The sequence below is a fragment of the Helicoverpa armigera genome, chromosome 24, assembly GCF_030705265.1.
Source record: "Helicoverpa armigera isolate CAAS_96S chromosome 24, ASM3070526v1, whole genome shotgun sequence".
NCBI classification, from domain to species: Eukaryota; Metazoa; Arthropoda; class Insecta; order Lepidoptera; family Noctuidae; genus Helicoverpa; species Helicoverpa armigera.
The window spans coordinates 184165-201788 of NC_087143.1; the positions used below are offsets into that span (position 1 = coordinate 184165).

The following is a 17624-nucleotide window of genomic DNA, read 5'->3' on the forward strand; positions in this document are numbered from 1 at the left end:
ACGTCTTCCAAATTTTTCCCATACAAAATTACCTATCCCACTGCATATGGAATTAGTTTCTGTAAGCCGTCTAAAAATGTAGTGAGTATATTAATATGATCTTGAACCATATTCAAATCTTTTACTTGGTCATGTGACATGACAATATCTAAACTTGTTCTTTGTTTATTATTTCATTCATTATGTTTGAACCTAAAAAATAATTAGCAAGGGACAGTATTCCACCAATACTTTCCACAGAACAGAATGAATCCAAAATCCATGCGATTACGAACACAGTGCGTCCAATCACTAACACTGTGTCTGAATCATTATCTCTTGCAGCCACGAGATCAATGTCAGTTTACAACGAACGAACGAGAACATAACATACAATAGACTTTATTTCGAAAATATTGGAAAAGTGTTCCCAAAATGTTTCTCAGTCAAAAGGAGATCGTGTTTCTGTTTTTCATGATAACTGTGCTCCTGTTGGTGTTTATATATCTGCAGATCTGTGATGTGATTATCGGGAGATATGTCTTCAGAGTCTTTAGTAAGTCTTGTGTTACTATATTTGACTCTTCATCCAGCACCCTTATGCAAATAGTTTGTGTGCTAGGTTCTCCTTACATCTGCTGACTTGGTTCATACCTTATTCTTCATCGAGCTTCAACATCAATATTTTGCAAGTCAGTTTCTTTTACAGCCAACATTAGACTTTCAGATGACATCACCTACCCATATATGTATACTTACCTTTCTTTGAATACAATTGGTATTTGTGATTTATTTATATAAGGGTTTGTTTAGATTTAAAGCAATATAATTTCTAGTCCATCAATGTTTAAGGTTATGTTTAAAACAGCTGTGCTATTGTCATTGGCTTATCTATTTTGTTTTACGTCGGCATTATTCTTAAGATAATTCTGATTAGAGTTGAGTTTGTTCCAAATCTGTCTACGTCTTACCTAGGACTTGACCTATCATATGTTTTGGCTCGATCTGGTTTTACATAGAGGCATTTGATAATGGCATATTTGAATTTTCCTAAATATATTAATATAAATATATCTAGACGTATAAATAAGAGTTAGCATTTGCTAACGCCTGTTGAAAAATTAATATAACACAACTGTATCCTACCCATATTCATCGGCCATTAAACGCTCTTCATCAAAAAACATTCATAGTACATTTCTCCTTGTTCCGAGTCCTCAGTTAACACAACATCTAACTAGTCAGTTTGAACTCCAAATCCTTTCACCATCACAACTCCGCTATCTGGCTAATTAAGTTCAGCTATCAATTTGTGCGATACATTATCTGCTGTCGATAATTCCCCAAACGTTTAGTTGTCGCGTTGATCCCCGTGACTTTGGACATGGATGCCACGGTGTTGTTCCTGCCTTTCCTAGTTATCATCGTGTTTTACGCAGTGACGTGCATTTGTATACGATGCTACAGGCTCTTCGGTGAGTTCGTTTTTGTCTCGTGTTGAACCAGCAATGGATGGTGTTTCAACTTTATCGACAGCTGTTGTGTTAGCGTTTACTTCCTAATTGATTTCTTCAATCATTTCTGTTGTTAAGACTTTGTTTTGATAATGGTTTAAGTGAGGATTGCCTATTTTACAGTTTCTTTTTGTTAATAGTTCGTGTACCTGTTTAATGTTTGCTTGTTTGTTTACATTCTATTGAATGCCACTGAGTTAACTTCTTACCATTGAACAGTCAGTCAAGTAGAGACTGTAATTGCATTTAAAATATATTATGTATTAACTATAGCGTCACACTCTTTGGTTGTCGTCATTCCTATGACGAAAGTCCATTAATCGAGATTAGATTATATTGTAATTTCGGGACACCTTTTCACACACAGTCGTTTAACCCCAAGGAAAGTTATGCATTAACTTGTGTTATTGATGCAAACACAACTGATAAACTACATTCACATATTTATAAATTAAACAAAAATTAAAAAAACAAAATACCCGACTGCACACTAAAAAAAGAGACAACCAACAGAGGCTTATTTATAGTCATTTCGGTTGTGCACCATTTAGCAGAATTTTCGTTGGTGGCGGTCAAGGTGGTCCCCGCCTGCGATGCTTTCCATCAATATTTATAAATTATATTCAGTAAATTTGTATTCAAAATAAGTTTCTGTTTATTTAACTATCGATTACGAACACATATTGTAGTGTATTTTAATATAGGTATTGTTTAAACGGTATTACATAATTAGTTTTTAGCATTTGATTGATCAATATTATTGTGGGGCTTGTTTTACTCTTTTTTTAGTGTGCAGTCGGGTATTTTGTTTTTTTAATAATAATTCTTTTATTTATAACTTTTTAGCTGTTTTTATTTAACGAAAATGTTGTAGATGTAGAAGACTATGTACCTTACTTTACCTTATGCGTGTGCCCGCATTCGGGCTGTATACTCGAGCATATCCCCCTCCGCACCGCGCCGCGCGCCGCATGCCAGGCCACGCCCTATCTTTTTGCTTGCTAACGCATGAGTTGCTTTGCGTTGACGCAGAATTAACATGTTCCCGTGGGAATTTTGAGAAAAAACGTATCCTATATTAATTACTCCCGTGATTGAAATGAATCTAATGATACCGCATACATATTTTTTTAAAGGGAAATTTAGAAAAAATATCCCGTGGGACTTTTAGGATAAAATGTATCCTATGACACTCCCGTAATCAAGACAAATCTAACGATACCTCATACATCAAAATCCATCAAGCCGTTTAGGCTACAGGAGGTCACAAAGGAACAGACATACATACATACTTACATACACTCGAAAAACATTACCCTCCTTCATTGGCAGTCGGGTAATAAATAGAACGATTTGTTAACGGAATGTCTTATTTATTCTGTTACTGGTAGGTATTGTTTACGTACGTTATGGTTCTAATCTATAGGTATTTGAAATACCTACCAACTTTATAATATTAGTATAGAAATACCGTATTTCCATACTAATATTATAAAGTTGAGGAGTTTGTGTCAACGCGCTAATCTCAGAAACGGCTGGTTTGATTTTAAAAATCTTTCAATGTTAGATAGCCCAGTTATCGGGAAGGCTACTTTTTATACTGGCACGTGAAGTAGCTCTTCTAAGACGCGGGTGGAACCACCGTCACATCTAGTATTTTAAAATGAATTTCTCGAGAGGTGGGCTAACTGGGAAAACTGCTATAAAATCTAACACAAAATCGTTATTGAATGACCTTTATGGCAAGAACAAACAAGAGTTATTGACCTAGTAAGGATGATTTTCAAAAGTATGTTGTGAGTAATTCCTGTATGTAAGTACTTAGTGAGTGCATAATGTGTCATTTATTGAGCAAGATTAGGAAATGATTAACAACTATAATATTTGTTACGTATTTGATTAATCTATCTATTCAAATTATTGATAATAATCATTAGAATTTGTACTTTGATCGTGTAGGTTACTGTTTCCTATCGTAGCTGTCATATAATTTCCTAATAGGGACTTTGCTCTACCAAATACCTAACTGTCCAAAGCAAATCGGATCCTTGTTACTATAATATTAGGTCGGTACTTGTTTCTTTTATTTTCCTTTTCATGGTAATTCTTGTGTTTTATTTTACTTTTAATTTTGAATAACGCCAGCTTATGTATTTTCCAGCTTAACAATATTATTGTAAAATCGGCTGGTTTGTTTTCTCCTCAATTAACGTTGTTGATAAAATATAGTAGTGACATCTAGTGGCGAGTAGCTGAACTAAAAACGGTCTACTTTTACTGCCATCTAGCGTTGAATGGCGTTTAAAGTTATGATTTAGTGTTTATGAGTGACACTAGATGGCGCCTCCAGCAACAATGTTAACACTTCTTCAAGACTGATTAGCACTAGCACTTGATTGTGAAACTACAATATTTATTTATCTAATCAATCAATCGTCAATCAGTTCACAAGTGAAATTATTCAAAAGTTATGTAATTTAAGGTATTTCATGGACGTAATTCCATATTAATTATCTACGTACCTATCTACTAATTGATTGTTTAAAGTCATGGCGTCGATACATTTAAAACTAATATTTATAAAATAGAATTTAATAACCGTTTATTGGGTTGCCCGGGTTGAGGATTTTAGATAGGCAGTCGCTCCTTGTAAAATACTGGTGCTCAGCCGCATACGGTTGGACTGGAAGCCGACCCCACCCAACTTAGATGGGAAAAAGGCTCAGGAGATGATAGAATTTATTAACCGTTACTATTACAACAGAATCTTCTTTAGGACTAGTCCTTTAATACCGCGAACTGTGCAAAAGCGTCGCTTCAATAACCGTTGATTGCTGTCACGCCGCCGATGCCCACCGTGCCCGCCGTCACGCGATTTGTCACAAGACGCACCGATTCAATCAGCCAGTCATGCGGCACTGACCACATGACTGACAACTCAATTGTAAGTTTTATATGCACTACGATAGTCTTGCTTCACAACTTTGGAACAAATCGAACGCATAAAACAATTGATATATATACTAAGGTACCTACTTGAATCATGAATGAGAGTCGTAAAAAAAACTAAGTAAAAGTCCGTAAATAGTTGATATCATGACGAACTCCGTGTTTCAGAGAGATGGTGATGGTAAAAATATTAAGGTAGTCAAAATAATTAGGCAGTCGTCAGATTGTGTAAAACACTGGCCAGTTGCATCTTAATTCGACTGGAGTATGAACTTACACAAGGCTAGGCAGATGATGATTTGCGATCGGCACATTACCGGAGAGCAACATAGAATATTAATTTCTGCTTAAAGCTTGTTTGCAAAATTCTTTCGTATCACCTAGTTTTGGTGAGGAAACGGAAACAAGCGTGTCGCCACAACCGAGCGGATAACATTTTGAGAACACGTTTGTAATTCCGTTGTTTCTTGTGTTACACAACTCGAGCGAGGCACGAATTAAATATCCTACAGAGAACTAAGTTATATGGCACCACTTACTGCTCAGATATATGTATTGTCAAAACAGTGACTTACATACCGATGTTATGATGTTATGATACCCGTACCTTATGATTCACTGTCAGATTGTGCAGAAGAACGAGAAATTCCCTAGCATACGCCTTAAAGGATTATAGTCGTAAAGGAGTATAACTGATGACTAATTTCATTTCAGATGTAACCGGCTTTGTAGAAAGCATAACACTTCATGATCTCCTTGGCAGTCGTTACGGGTATTCAAAAGTTTAACCAAGGGGTATTGGGTTGCCCGGGTAATTAGGTTGAGGAGATCAGATAAGGCAGTCGCTCCTTGTAAAACACTGGTAGGTACTCAGCTGCAGCTCGTTAAACTTCAAGTCTACCTCAACATAGTTGGGAAAAGGTTCGGAAGACGATCTCTGTCACATGTCTCTTCCGTGTCCAACATATAGAGCGCACTTGTTAGTTCGTCTCTTCCTTTACGCAATGCTCCCGGGCCGTGTCGTAACACATTCTTATTCCTAGGTCATTGCGTGCGTGACTGAACCTACGTTATGCTTTGTTTACTAGTAACCTTACTGTACTACATTGTGTTCTATTAGGCTTGGTATGTGGTATGATGCTGTACCTGCACTATGATTGTTTTTTTATACCTATATATTGCACACTAAAAATAGTATTTTACGTGTATCTACACAATATACGTGTGAATAATCGCCAGTGAAACGTTATCAGCAATCAAAGAACCACGATGAATGTCACAATTTCTGGCTATCATCTCATATCGCTTGAGAAATTCTATAGGTAGAAATCCATCGCCACTATCACTTGACGGATTTATTTTCACCGCTTGTGGTTTTATCTGTCACTGTAAGATCCCCCGCACACTGTCGATTAAACTGTCGACCGATAGTTGACTGATAGTTAATTTTAAATTAATCGTGAAATCAATCATTAACTTTTTTAATGTGCGTTTTTCTTAATAACAACTGTTTACTTTGTAAAATGAACGTGAAAATTCTTAGTAAACAGATGTTTGAGAAAACTATCGTTTATTTATATGTTGGTCAGCTTGGGCCTTATTCGATATACATCATTATTGCTTCATCTCTTATTGATTTATGACCCCGATCTAACTATCGGCTGACTAGTGCGAGGCTGTAAAGGTGAAACCATATGTATTGATTGCAGCGATAAAATGAGAGTGATTTATAACGGTTTGATCTCATGCATCGATGTATGCAATTTTATTTATTAGTTTCTGAGAAGGAACGTCTAAAGTGGACTACGTTCTACAAACGTGCTATGCGAAGTACATAGATAGATCCGTAAGAAAACATGAGTTGATTAGTTAGTTTGAGTTACTTACTTTAATCTCTAAAGTCAATTAGTGGTAGAAGCTCATTTTTTACGCGGTGTCCTGCGTGAGCGACGAACGCGACGCGACGCGACGCTGCGAACGCGACGAACGCGATCAACTCAACGGCATTCCCTACATGCGGCCTATGTGACAGTCTGCGGCAAGACGCGACGTAATGCGAACTTGTTTTGAAGGCGACCAGATGCGACATCACGAACTATTCAGAAGCGTTGTGGGACAAAAAACATAAACATTATAGAAATCGTTTTTAGTACAAAGAACTGAAAGAATATTGCTGTGTGTACTTTAAGTATGAACTTTCAAGCAAAATTGTACTGTACTTCTCCATGATTTGAGAAGTAATGACCAAAATCACGTAGGACACTTGTCGCGTATAGCATCGCGTCGCATTACGTCGCGTCGTGTTGCGTCGCGTCGCGTCGCGTTCGTCGCTCACGCAGGACACCCCGTTACTTATTCTTCAGACTATTATTGCTGTCCTAAAACTCTACTAACTTATCAAATTACTCTATTTACCTGACTCCATCAAGCTTGAAGCCCGACTGCTTAATACACTGCTGGTATCAAGTCTTCTTCCTCCTGCCCTGTTCCCAATTTTACTTGGGGTCGGCGCAATATGTCATTCTCTTCCATTTACCCCTGTCACTCGTCATACTGACACTCACACCCTTCCTATTCATGGTACAAGTACCACCGCTGGTATCAAGTGGTGACTGTTTTTTTTTTGAGGGAAATCATCAAATGACCCCTCTCTGCGTGAGGAAGTGTCAGAATCCTACTGACTAAAACCCACCATGTTCCTTCTGGAGGCCTTCATGTACCAGTGCCTTCGAACATTTTGCAGCCCCAGTGATGGTGTGTCTGACTTTTTTGTCACGCCCCCTTGCCCCAAATATGTACGTAGGTACGCAATCTTTAGATGTCGCACTGAGATAGCAAATATCAATGTTTTGTCTAGTTGTTATTCTTTGTAAAAGATAAAGATAATATTGTTTGTGCCCTTTTCGGAATTGTGTCGAAATAATTTGATATGTTTTGACTGTCTTTTGAGGGTGTGTCCTTGTGAATTTTATGTTGACCGATATGGTGTATCAAAGTAATTGGATATCATTCTTAGTTGCGGTAGTGTAGTTTAAGATTGAGATGTCCATATGCAGGTACTGATGATGAAAATAAAACAGAAAAATATTAAAAATATTTTTAATAAGTATATACAAGTGACTAGAAAATCCTTTTCTTATGTAGAGTCCATCCAGTCTCCATAATTAATTTCCATGGCTAATGTTCCTGCTATAGTGATTTGCAATTACATGCAACCGTCATAAAACCAATCGTTTTTCTCAAACTGATTGACTACTCAAGATAAACATACTCTACTAGTCAGGAAAAAAACAACCGGTTTGATTTTCTCACTATTATTGCATATCATCTGCACTTGTCTGACTAACAGGTACCTATAATCATTCATATTATTATTTCGAGGACAGGAATACATACCACGCATACGTTTATCTACAATAACTAGAAAATATCGAAACAACGTAAAACATAAGTAATTATACTAACCCTCATAATTCAGCCTATAATGTTTACCTCACTTCCGAATAAAAATAACTTACTTAACTAGCAATGAAAAAACGAATTTAGATTCCATCCACAAAAGTAAGCCAAGATAAATGTACCTAAATCCAAAACTTTTTCACCACCTTTTGACCTAAAAGAACTAGCCCACCTTATAAATACAACCATTTCTATAAATCTACGACAGTCAGCTAGGTTAATGGTGGGGCTGCCGACCTATCGAACCCCACTTCAGCACCACCACCCACTTACACCCACCACAACTAAGACCCACCACCACCACTTACGCAGGTCATAGGTCATTCTAAATGTCTCATGGTTACACCATGTACTTAGAACGAATTTTTTCATTATGTATTATCAAGGTTTTAGGTGATTCTTTTTTTTCTTATCCTTCTACGAGACAGAGGTCTGTGCCCACCAGGGACGATAAAAAGGCTGTAACAGTAAAAGTCTTTAACTGTTTATTTATATCAAGAAAGTTATATGGAATTATTGAAATAAAAATATATAAATTATATCACATTAGATGGCAAGGCGTGAAAGAAAATCGTCTGAAATGTATTTCTGTCTCTGGGGAAACTTTTACAATGAAACTTAAAGAAAGCCGTCCCTGACCTAACAATTAAGACAAAGTAGGACCGACAGCCATAACAAAACATTTCAGTCAAGATTAATCAGCTATTAACAACGCCAGATAACACTAATAACCTTTAATAACACAGCATTAGACGCCATTAACATTATCCGTCTCCTTGCACTGATCGATAATAACGGCATGTTATTACTAGATTTAGAGATAATCAATGCAAATTTTAATAATCGGTTATTAAATTAACCTGTTTGAATAGGCATATCTTTGAGACAAAGTCACGGACGTTTATCAATGGAGATAATGCGTGTGTGAGTACGACCGGCGCGGTCGCTTCGAGCCGAGCCTCTGTTTCTATTTACCGTACTCCACAGACAAACGTGCGCGCTCTATTACAATATTAAAAATTTTATTCTCTATTCGGAATTTGAAACAAAACTTTTTTGTTACAAACTTTTTTTTTATTGTGCGGCCAGTGTTCGAAATTTGAAGTTTTTTTTTTTATTTGTTGCGTGGAAAATGATTTCGATTTTCAAATCGCATATTGAGTTTAGATAAATTTTGAATCTGTCAACTGCATTTTTGGATATTTTTGTGTGAAAATATAACTTAATAATTAAAGTTTTTAGTGTGGTTATAAGTGAAGACTTTAGTTAAAATGGAGGTCCAAAATACAGCGGATACCAAAGAGGAGTTTGTGTATGTTTCGGACAAAAGACTGATCGGCTTGCTGCCTATGTTCATTTTAGTACTCATCATTGTTTTAAGGATATCATGGACTCTTTACAAAAGCTTCGGTAAGTTCTGTTTACTTTTCAATTATAAAAATTGTAGGGTTCTAAAATAAAACGGGAGAGTATAAATATTTTTACTGCGGACAATATAATAAATTGTCCCTATAGATATTATAACCAAAAATAATATTAGGTACACCGTTAAAATACAGATCTACATAGTCTTGCAGAACATCAGAGCACTATAAAATTGTATTTAATCAGTTCCAAATATCACAATTTAAAATTCGTAGATAAATTAATAACAATTAGAGGATTGCTTCATAATATTTGTATTTTAGTTAACTAACCTCAATACAAAATCTATGTTATCTGTAGATTAAGTAAAGCGAATGTAAACAATGCAACGGTCTGATGAAATAAAAACGCGTATAAAAGGAAAAGAAAAAATTAACATGGAATTTGAATGTATCCTTCAAAAATTAAATAGTGAAGGATAATAAATTACTTAAATACTTTCAATTTAAGTTACATACTTATACAGGAGGTGAATGTACTGTATTCTTGATTCGTTCCGGGATCATAATTTTACATGTAAAATGCCAACACAACATTTTCATATGCCAAAAACTCGTTTAATTATTATTTATCGCTATTTAATGCGAGAAGAGATTATTTCCTAAAAGAGATACAATAAAACAATTTACAGTTTTTTTTCTCAAACTCAAACTCAACTCCTGTTTTCATGCCGTATAGTGAAATAACATCAATGTAAATCAATACCAATGTGAAATACCATAGAAACTATAACTCTGTACTAAGACTATTATAAACTATGTCTTTATAAAAAGGTTTCTACATATTTACGTGATAGTAAAACAGGTAGCTAGACGTATTGTTATCACATTTTTTTTGTAAATATAACGTAATCTATTGTTTAATATTATTATTTATTAAATACCTCATAATCTACCAAGTACTCTCTATTTTTACTTTAGCAACATTCCTATGCTATAGGTAGGTATTAGCTGCATTCCTACAAAACGTGGCGTTTGTAGCTAAACCCGTTTATAGACACAACTGCTGTCTACAGCTATATGTAATTATTATAGAATTCAACCTCTCTGACCCCTCGATAACTAGTCGATAGTTTATTTAATAGACTATAGAGTTTTATAGTTGAAATGTAGGTAATCTCATAATTGTATGGGGTAAATAGGCACTTTATCACGCTATTTGAAATAGGTAATTATCTGGGTTTTATTCTAAGACAATTAATCTTAACATCTATGTATATTGAAACTCCGTAAACGTTTGCACTTTAATTATAAAAAGCGTTGAACCTTTTTGATAAAATCCTTATTTAATTCTGGGTCCCACCAGCGGTTTTATTCGCATTCCAAGGGAGCTTCACCGTTTAACCAATTGAGTTAAATGGGCTATCTAACACTCGGTCCTATTGTTCCTTTCATTAGCGCATTCAAACAGAAAAACGAACAAACTCTTCATTTTTGTACTGAATTCAAATAATTACACAAAAAGGTTTTTATATTTCCCTAGCCTATGCTAACTATAGGTGCAATTTGCTGCTAAAACGCCTAGTCACCACTAATATTTGGGTTCTTTCTAGAAACTTCCGTTGATTAAGCGGCCATGTTTGACCGAGCCATTAAATTATGGCCGCCATAGCCTCGTCCTTGATATTAATGTAATAGAGCCTTCATCTATTAATTAGTTCACGGAGCCTCGATCGCGTTGCGTAAGGTTGAATAACTATCGCTCTATAGATCATAGATTTATAAAATACATAGTTAATTATGGCATTTTTATTCGTGTTCTTGATTAAAAATTCAGATTTTGCAATTAGTGCTATTAATAGTCGAGATTCTTGAATTCAACGATCCATTCTAGTATAAATGAGTTTGGTCTTTAGATACTCTTTTTAAGATTGCTCATAACAGAATTTCGTAAAACTAAATGACATTAAAATTGAAAATTAATTGACTTGTAGGTAAATGTTGACTTAACTTGATAAACATTTGTGAATTACGCTAAGTACTTCCAAAAGTGTTGTAATAATTAAATGTGGTATCCATTAATGGTCACTTTGAAGTACATTCATAGTTTATTTATGGAATAATTTAACCGAACATAGAATACTTGTCCGTATATAGTAGTTTATAAATAGAAATCCATTACGTTTGGCAGTAACATAGCTCTCGAGATAGAAGTTCTAAAACCTGTATTAGTAGTTCCTTGAGAGGAATGCACCGCATTCAAGTTTACTTTGCAACTGTGAGTATATTAGATATTCTAAGCTGCTTCTTATATTTATGTGCAGAAATATTAATAAAATTATAATGTAGGTGGATATGAAATTTGTTTTAATTTACACTTACTACTCAAAAAACTGGGTCAGTGACAAAAATTTAAAAACTATTCGAAATATTTTAAATGTCGTTTTAAATAATAGACTTGACTTGACGAAATATTTTAAATACCTAAGGACATAATTGTCACTACTATAGTAAGTATAGAAAACTTTATGTAGGTACTTACTAGAGGTGTTTACTCGTAGAAACCATAGATTATATTATCCTCTAAGTATTACTTTGACATCTGGTGTCATTTCTAAGTTTATATGAACCAGACTACCTAGAACAGTCAAGTTTATTTAACTAAGTACCTACTTGATATAACGAGAACATAAAACGTGATAACGCTTGTAATAATGCAGTAGTTGTAACACCAGTAGGTTATTTATTGTAGATAGTAAATGAATTATAGAAGAGCTTATGGAAATAGGTATTATTTACTTTAGACTACGTAGTCTCGCGTAGGCTGTTACAGGTTTCTCCCACAACTATTAAAAGATAGACTCATTCTCAAAGTCAACCAGATAGGGAACGTAGGTATATTGCAATATTTAATTAGCTTATCTATTAATTTTAATAGTTTATATAGAGATTGAAAGGTTAACTTTCTTAATTAATTGTTAGAAAACATACATATGTAGCTATAGTTCCGTACGCGTATTTTTCCTAACATTTTGAGTTATATTTTCGCAAAGTTACGCCTGATTCCAAAACTTATTTAGTTGCTTTCTTAAGAGCGTGTACGTCAACCGCGCGCCATTTGGCCTAAAATAGTACTTTTCAAACCACTGTTTCTCAGTAACTTCTTATCCTATAACTATGTTATTTTTTAATAACGCAAGGTAATTTCACTGTCTATATAGTTAATTGAACATAAATTTCTATTTGTGTAGTTTAAATACTTAGAACCCCTATAACGTAACAGATGTTTTATAAAATTCCCGTTCAGCGTCTATTTCGAAGCTTAAATTCATGTGAAAACAGTAGCAAATCTAATCATCTTTATTTTTTTACTCATAGACGAAATCCCCATGCATATAGTTAGTTGAAAACATTTTTTGATTTCGGTCTCTATCTTTCAGAAAAAAATATTTTAACAATGTGAAAAATTGTGAATTTCAAATGCTTTTTTTACCTATCTATCTTACTTAATTTAATATAACAATTATTTACTATAGTAATATAACTCTTTCTTTAAAACATAAACTTTATATTATAATTTAATCTCTCGTTTTTATTTTTTTATAAATTATTTAAAAACTACTATAAAACGCTGCACGCGAGTCAACTCAAACCAGACCGCCGCAAGGCTTCACAGAGAGAGGACGTGTCGCTCCGTCACATCGCGTAGGGTGAATAACCTCTGCCGTGGATACCGAGAATAGAGTACATTTCAAGCGCGACCAATAAATCTTGATACATTACTATTTTATTTAAAGTTCAATTTTGAAGCATATTTTTTTTATCGATTGAGTTGAAATTTTGTTTGAATGTTCAGTTTTAATGACAATGTATGATTCTATATCCAATATGGCGGTATACCCAAGATGGAGAAAAAAATGTTTTTAATGCATTCCTACGATATGGGTATCAAATGAAAGGGCTTGCTTCAAATGCTGCTTCAAATTTTGACTTTTGATCTCGAATAACTTTTGAAGCATATAGGATAGATAACTTAAAACTTTATTTGCAATGGTAAACCCAAGCTCTTCACCAATATTTGGCTTTCCGGCAATTGTTGTTATTTGACCACAATTTTTCGGTCTGGATGGACTGGACCATTCATATAAACAATCAATTTTTCAAATCGGTCCAGGCGTCTTTGAGAAATCGAGAACAATCAAATTGAGAACAATCACAAAACAATCTAATTGAAACCTCCTCCTTTCTTTTTTTGAAATCGGTTAAAATACAGAAACTCTTAACATTGTCATTAATCATCAGTCGACTATTTAGTACTGTTGAAAATTGTATGTAATATACAGAAAGTCCTCAAAACCAAGGTTTTCATAGGTGCCCGATTTTTTTGCAAAAGAGTGTAAGTATTAACGACTTATTTTCATGCTTTTATATTTTAGACATCCATAGACTTACACTATTTTCCCGCTATTAACTATTTACTAAATAATATATTTTTTGTTCTACCAATTTCACTCGAAAGGATCAAAATGGTTTGTGTGACTATACGTGCAGTATGATAGGCACGCACACAGCCGCGACGCTAGTCTGCGCGGTTTTTTGCGTTGAATTACCTAAAGTTGACATCGCGCGCCGAGCGTACACGCTCTTAACTGCCAAAACAACAATGGGGTTCAAAGGACCAAATGTTTTCCATGTCGTTGTAACTAACTGAATCTTGGTCCGTTTGTACCTACGCACACAGTCACCTCCTTTCCACAAATAGGTTTATTACATACATCATTGTTGTTTTCATCTTTTAAATATATGTCAAGTTGTCAAACTTAATCTTTGTGGACAATGACAATTTACATATGATTCAGTACATTGTAATGTCGGTTACTTGTCAATTTGTATGTTTGTCTGTTCGTATGTGCCGTTACTAAGAACTTTGAGGTAAATGACTGTTGGGTGATAACTTTGACAGTCCTGTAGGTATTGAAATTTAAATATGTGTTTATCAATGTAAGATATTGATCTTAAATTGGGACGTGACTATGTGCATATGTACTTATTATCGGATATCGCATCATACAAAATAATGAACAATAAACAATTTGCCCTTCCAGGGGCTACACAAGTTTATCCAAATAATCTCAAGTATCGAAAAACTTTATCAAATACAATTAATTACTTCATCATTATTTAATTATTCAATTTAATGATCCAAAATAACACGAATTTATAGTAGTAATAAACGAACCCTAATATAAAATGCAACAAAAAGCTGTCCATTGAAGTTTCGTCATGCTGTGACATCCCTCCGTCTTTGAATATTTTTAACTTCAATTGAGTTACAAAAATAGTCACGATTCGCTATTCAACCAACTTTGGTCATGCACGACCGTATAACACAGATCATTCAACTATCAAACACATACATACCTGCATAGTCAACTTTAGGATTCATTTTATACTCGTAGGTTTTTTTTTCGGATTAGTTAAGCAGTTCCAAGGATAGTTTCGTACAAACACACTACTTCAAAATCGTTTATGATTAGCTTCACCTGTCAAGCAGAAGGTCTTAAAAACATTAGAAAACTTGAAATAACAATGTCTATTCAACCGTTACCATGTGCATACATTATCGTACAATACTTCATTATGTATAATATTTGCCTTCGACAAAATTGTTCACAGTTCAAATACGAATATTATCCAAATGTTATTCTGGTTTAGCCCTGACCTGGATGCGAGGAGTTAGAAGTCATCACAGTTGACAACACAACAAACAAACCGATTCAACGATTTACTCGGCCATCATAAACACAAGATGAAGTTAATGGTCCATCCAAGAATTAAACGCCTTTGTGATTACTTTTTGTTATGAGCAACTATGTAGAATCTACCGTATTTATATTCCTAACATTCATAATGAGTGCTTACGAAGCCTTTTTCTTTTCTATTGATAGAAATCCTTATGAAATTATTGGTTAGGATTGTTTTGAGTTGCAGGGTTGTTCAAAACCGTTACCGTGGCCATGTTACAAACAGGGCTCTAGAAGTAACATGGTGGGTTGTAGCCAAGTCTGATATTCCCTTACATTACGCCCTCAGTGAGAAATGATGTGATTTTTGATGACTTCCTATCTCCGAAAATGAAGAATTGACACTTTTTAATACGAGCATAACTGACTTATGAGAAATATGACTTAATACTATTTTGCAATTTAAATTCTACATTAGGTTCCAGTAGATTGACTTGTTTGCAATTAAAATCAACATTATAACCATTTAATGACAAAAAATATAGACGAACACGTCATAATTTTTGAAATGTTCTTAACTGGTCCAACCAGTTTGTTTCGCGATGGAAATAGATTCGAATAGTCACGTAATATTTTGGATCTTTGAGACTTTTTGTGGTCTCTAGAAACGTCTGTAACTTATAATTGGGCATAACTAAAATATTAATTTGTATCGGATGTTGGTTTTATTTTATAGTGCGTTTAATTCTTTTGGCTAATAAAACGATTCTTCTTTCTAGAAAAATCAATTGTTCAAGTATTTTTTCAAGTTCCTTTCTTATACTATTTTTGTTTGTTCTTTATCTTTACGTATGTGTTGATTTGAAAGTGGTCTTATAGTCTAGGTTTATCTTGTATCGTTATATTTGATTAAATCAAAGGTATAATTGATGCAGTGTCATTTAAGGGCCCTATCTTTGGGACTTTGCTCTTTATTCTTTACAAGGTCGTTCAGTAGGGTGGTTTGGAGTGCTAATAAACAGTAATAGCCCATTACAATATTATCTATATCTGCCAACAAAGCAATTAGTTCAAATGAGGTTATTGAAGGTGTGTCATCGGTCTCCAATGAATTATAGCGAATACCGCACCTGTGTTCTATTAGATCACCTTTTGTTATACGATAATGGACTTTATTGGGTTTACAATAAGGTGAATAGTAATTTTCAATTGAAACTATATAGGTACAACATACATACATCATAGTACTCAGTACACCTGAGTGCATGCATAGAATAGAGGTGACAGCAAAATAAACTTACAAAAAATTGCATTAATTAACATGAATTTTATTGTCTATAAAACTTATTTTTTTATTTAAACGAGTACGGATCTACAAATTTCTTCCAGCTTAAAGTTACCTTTTATAATATGTATCTACATCCTTCTTGAATTTCTTTGAAAAGGATGTTAATAATATTTTCGTAGAACACCTTATTCAATAGGTACTTTATTTGTATTAGTTTCCTCATATTACAAACAACTGCTTAATGATTCAAGTCACAAAAACCCATTAATTACCATACTCTTGATTAATCTTGACATTTCTATAAATAAAAGGGTTTTATTGACTTCAAGCACTAAGTTGCAATAACACAGTAAAGATGTTTAAGGTGACAATCCAAAGAAAGCGAAAGTACATTATTAATATTCCAGTCTGACCGGCATTGTTATGTGCTAGCGAGTTACTGTCGAGACCTTCATACAAAGCACTACTTAGCACTGTTGTATGGGTTGGGTGCACAGAGCATGTAGCCAACTGGATCTGACATAAGCAACAAATATCTAGTAGAAAAAGTCGGCCAAAATACGCGCGGAAAGAGAGACAATGCAACAGTGATAGTTTACTCGTACATTTTCTAACACATCGTTACGCGCGCAATTTGTACAATCTGCCCTGATCCTGCTTGTGATCTCTCTCCGGTCGTGTCGATTTACCGTCCTATCGGGCTACGGTCACAAAATACATAGGTACAGAAGTCAATCTACATACAAAGCGCGTTCGAGTCACGCAGACATAGGTGTCTATGTGTGCGTGTTCACAGACGCGCTGTCTCAAAACAACTCAAAACAGTGCGAGCGGGGCTGCCGTTTTCTTGAGATACGCGCGTCACACACAAGGTAGATAAATGTGCACGCGTTTTGATACCTACCTAACTGTAATTTGACTGTAATATTTTTAATTTTAATAACAAAAGAAAAAATAATAATGGAGTAACAAAAAAAGTCGTATTATATGTAATTGTTCAGTGGACGGTTGTTTTAATACAACAATAAACAGTGAACTGTCGTTTTTTAGCCTGCCGTATTACCTATAGTATGGACCTACTTATTTTCTGATATTTCGATGGTTCTTTTAATAAACGCAGTAGGTAGGTACAGTTAGGTGGGTAGGTAAGCGCCCTGGCGGCCTCTGGCCCAATGCCGTAATAAGTTTTGCTAGTGTCGGCCCAGGCGAACCGCCCAACCTACCCTCAAAGATTATTACTAAGTAGTAGGAGTTGATAATTCATGGCGAGAGTATGTTGTAAGGTAGACGAAATAAAACTCGCAAATCAAGGTTTCTGTAGGTAGAA

The 17624-nt window shown here is 34.6% G+C and overlaps 1 protein-coding gene across 3 annotated transcripts in view; it reads left to right on the forward strand.

Moving 5' to 3' along the window:
- The first annotated feature begins 399 nt into the window (after window positions 1-399).
- LOC110379324 (uncharacterized) overlaps window positions 400-17624 on the forward strand; it is a 66016-nt gene continuing 48791 nt past the window's right edge. The window contains exon 1 of one of the 3 annotated variants that reach the window (XM_064041090.1): window positions 400-535. In XM_064041090.1, the coding sequence (XP_063897160.1) occupies window positions 415-535 (121 nt within the window). In that variant the 5' untranslated portion in view covers window positions 400-414. Of the gene's footprint in view, window positions 536-1316; window positions 1455-9157; window positions 9312-17624 lie in introns of those variants that run through there. The other 2 variants (XM_064041095.1, XM_021338940.3) reach the window with 2 other exon arrangements.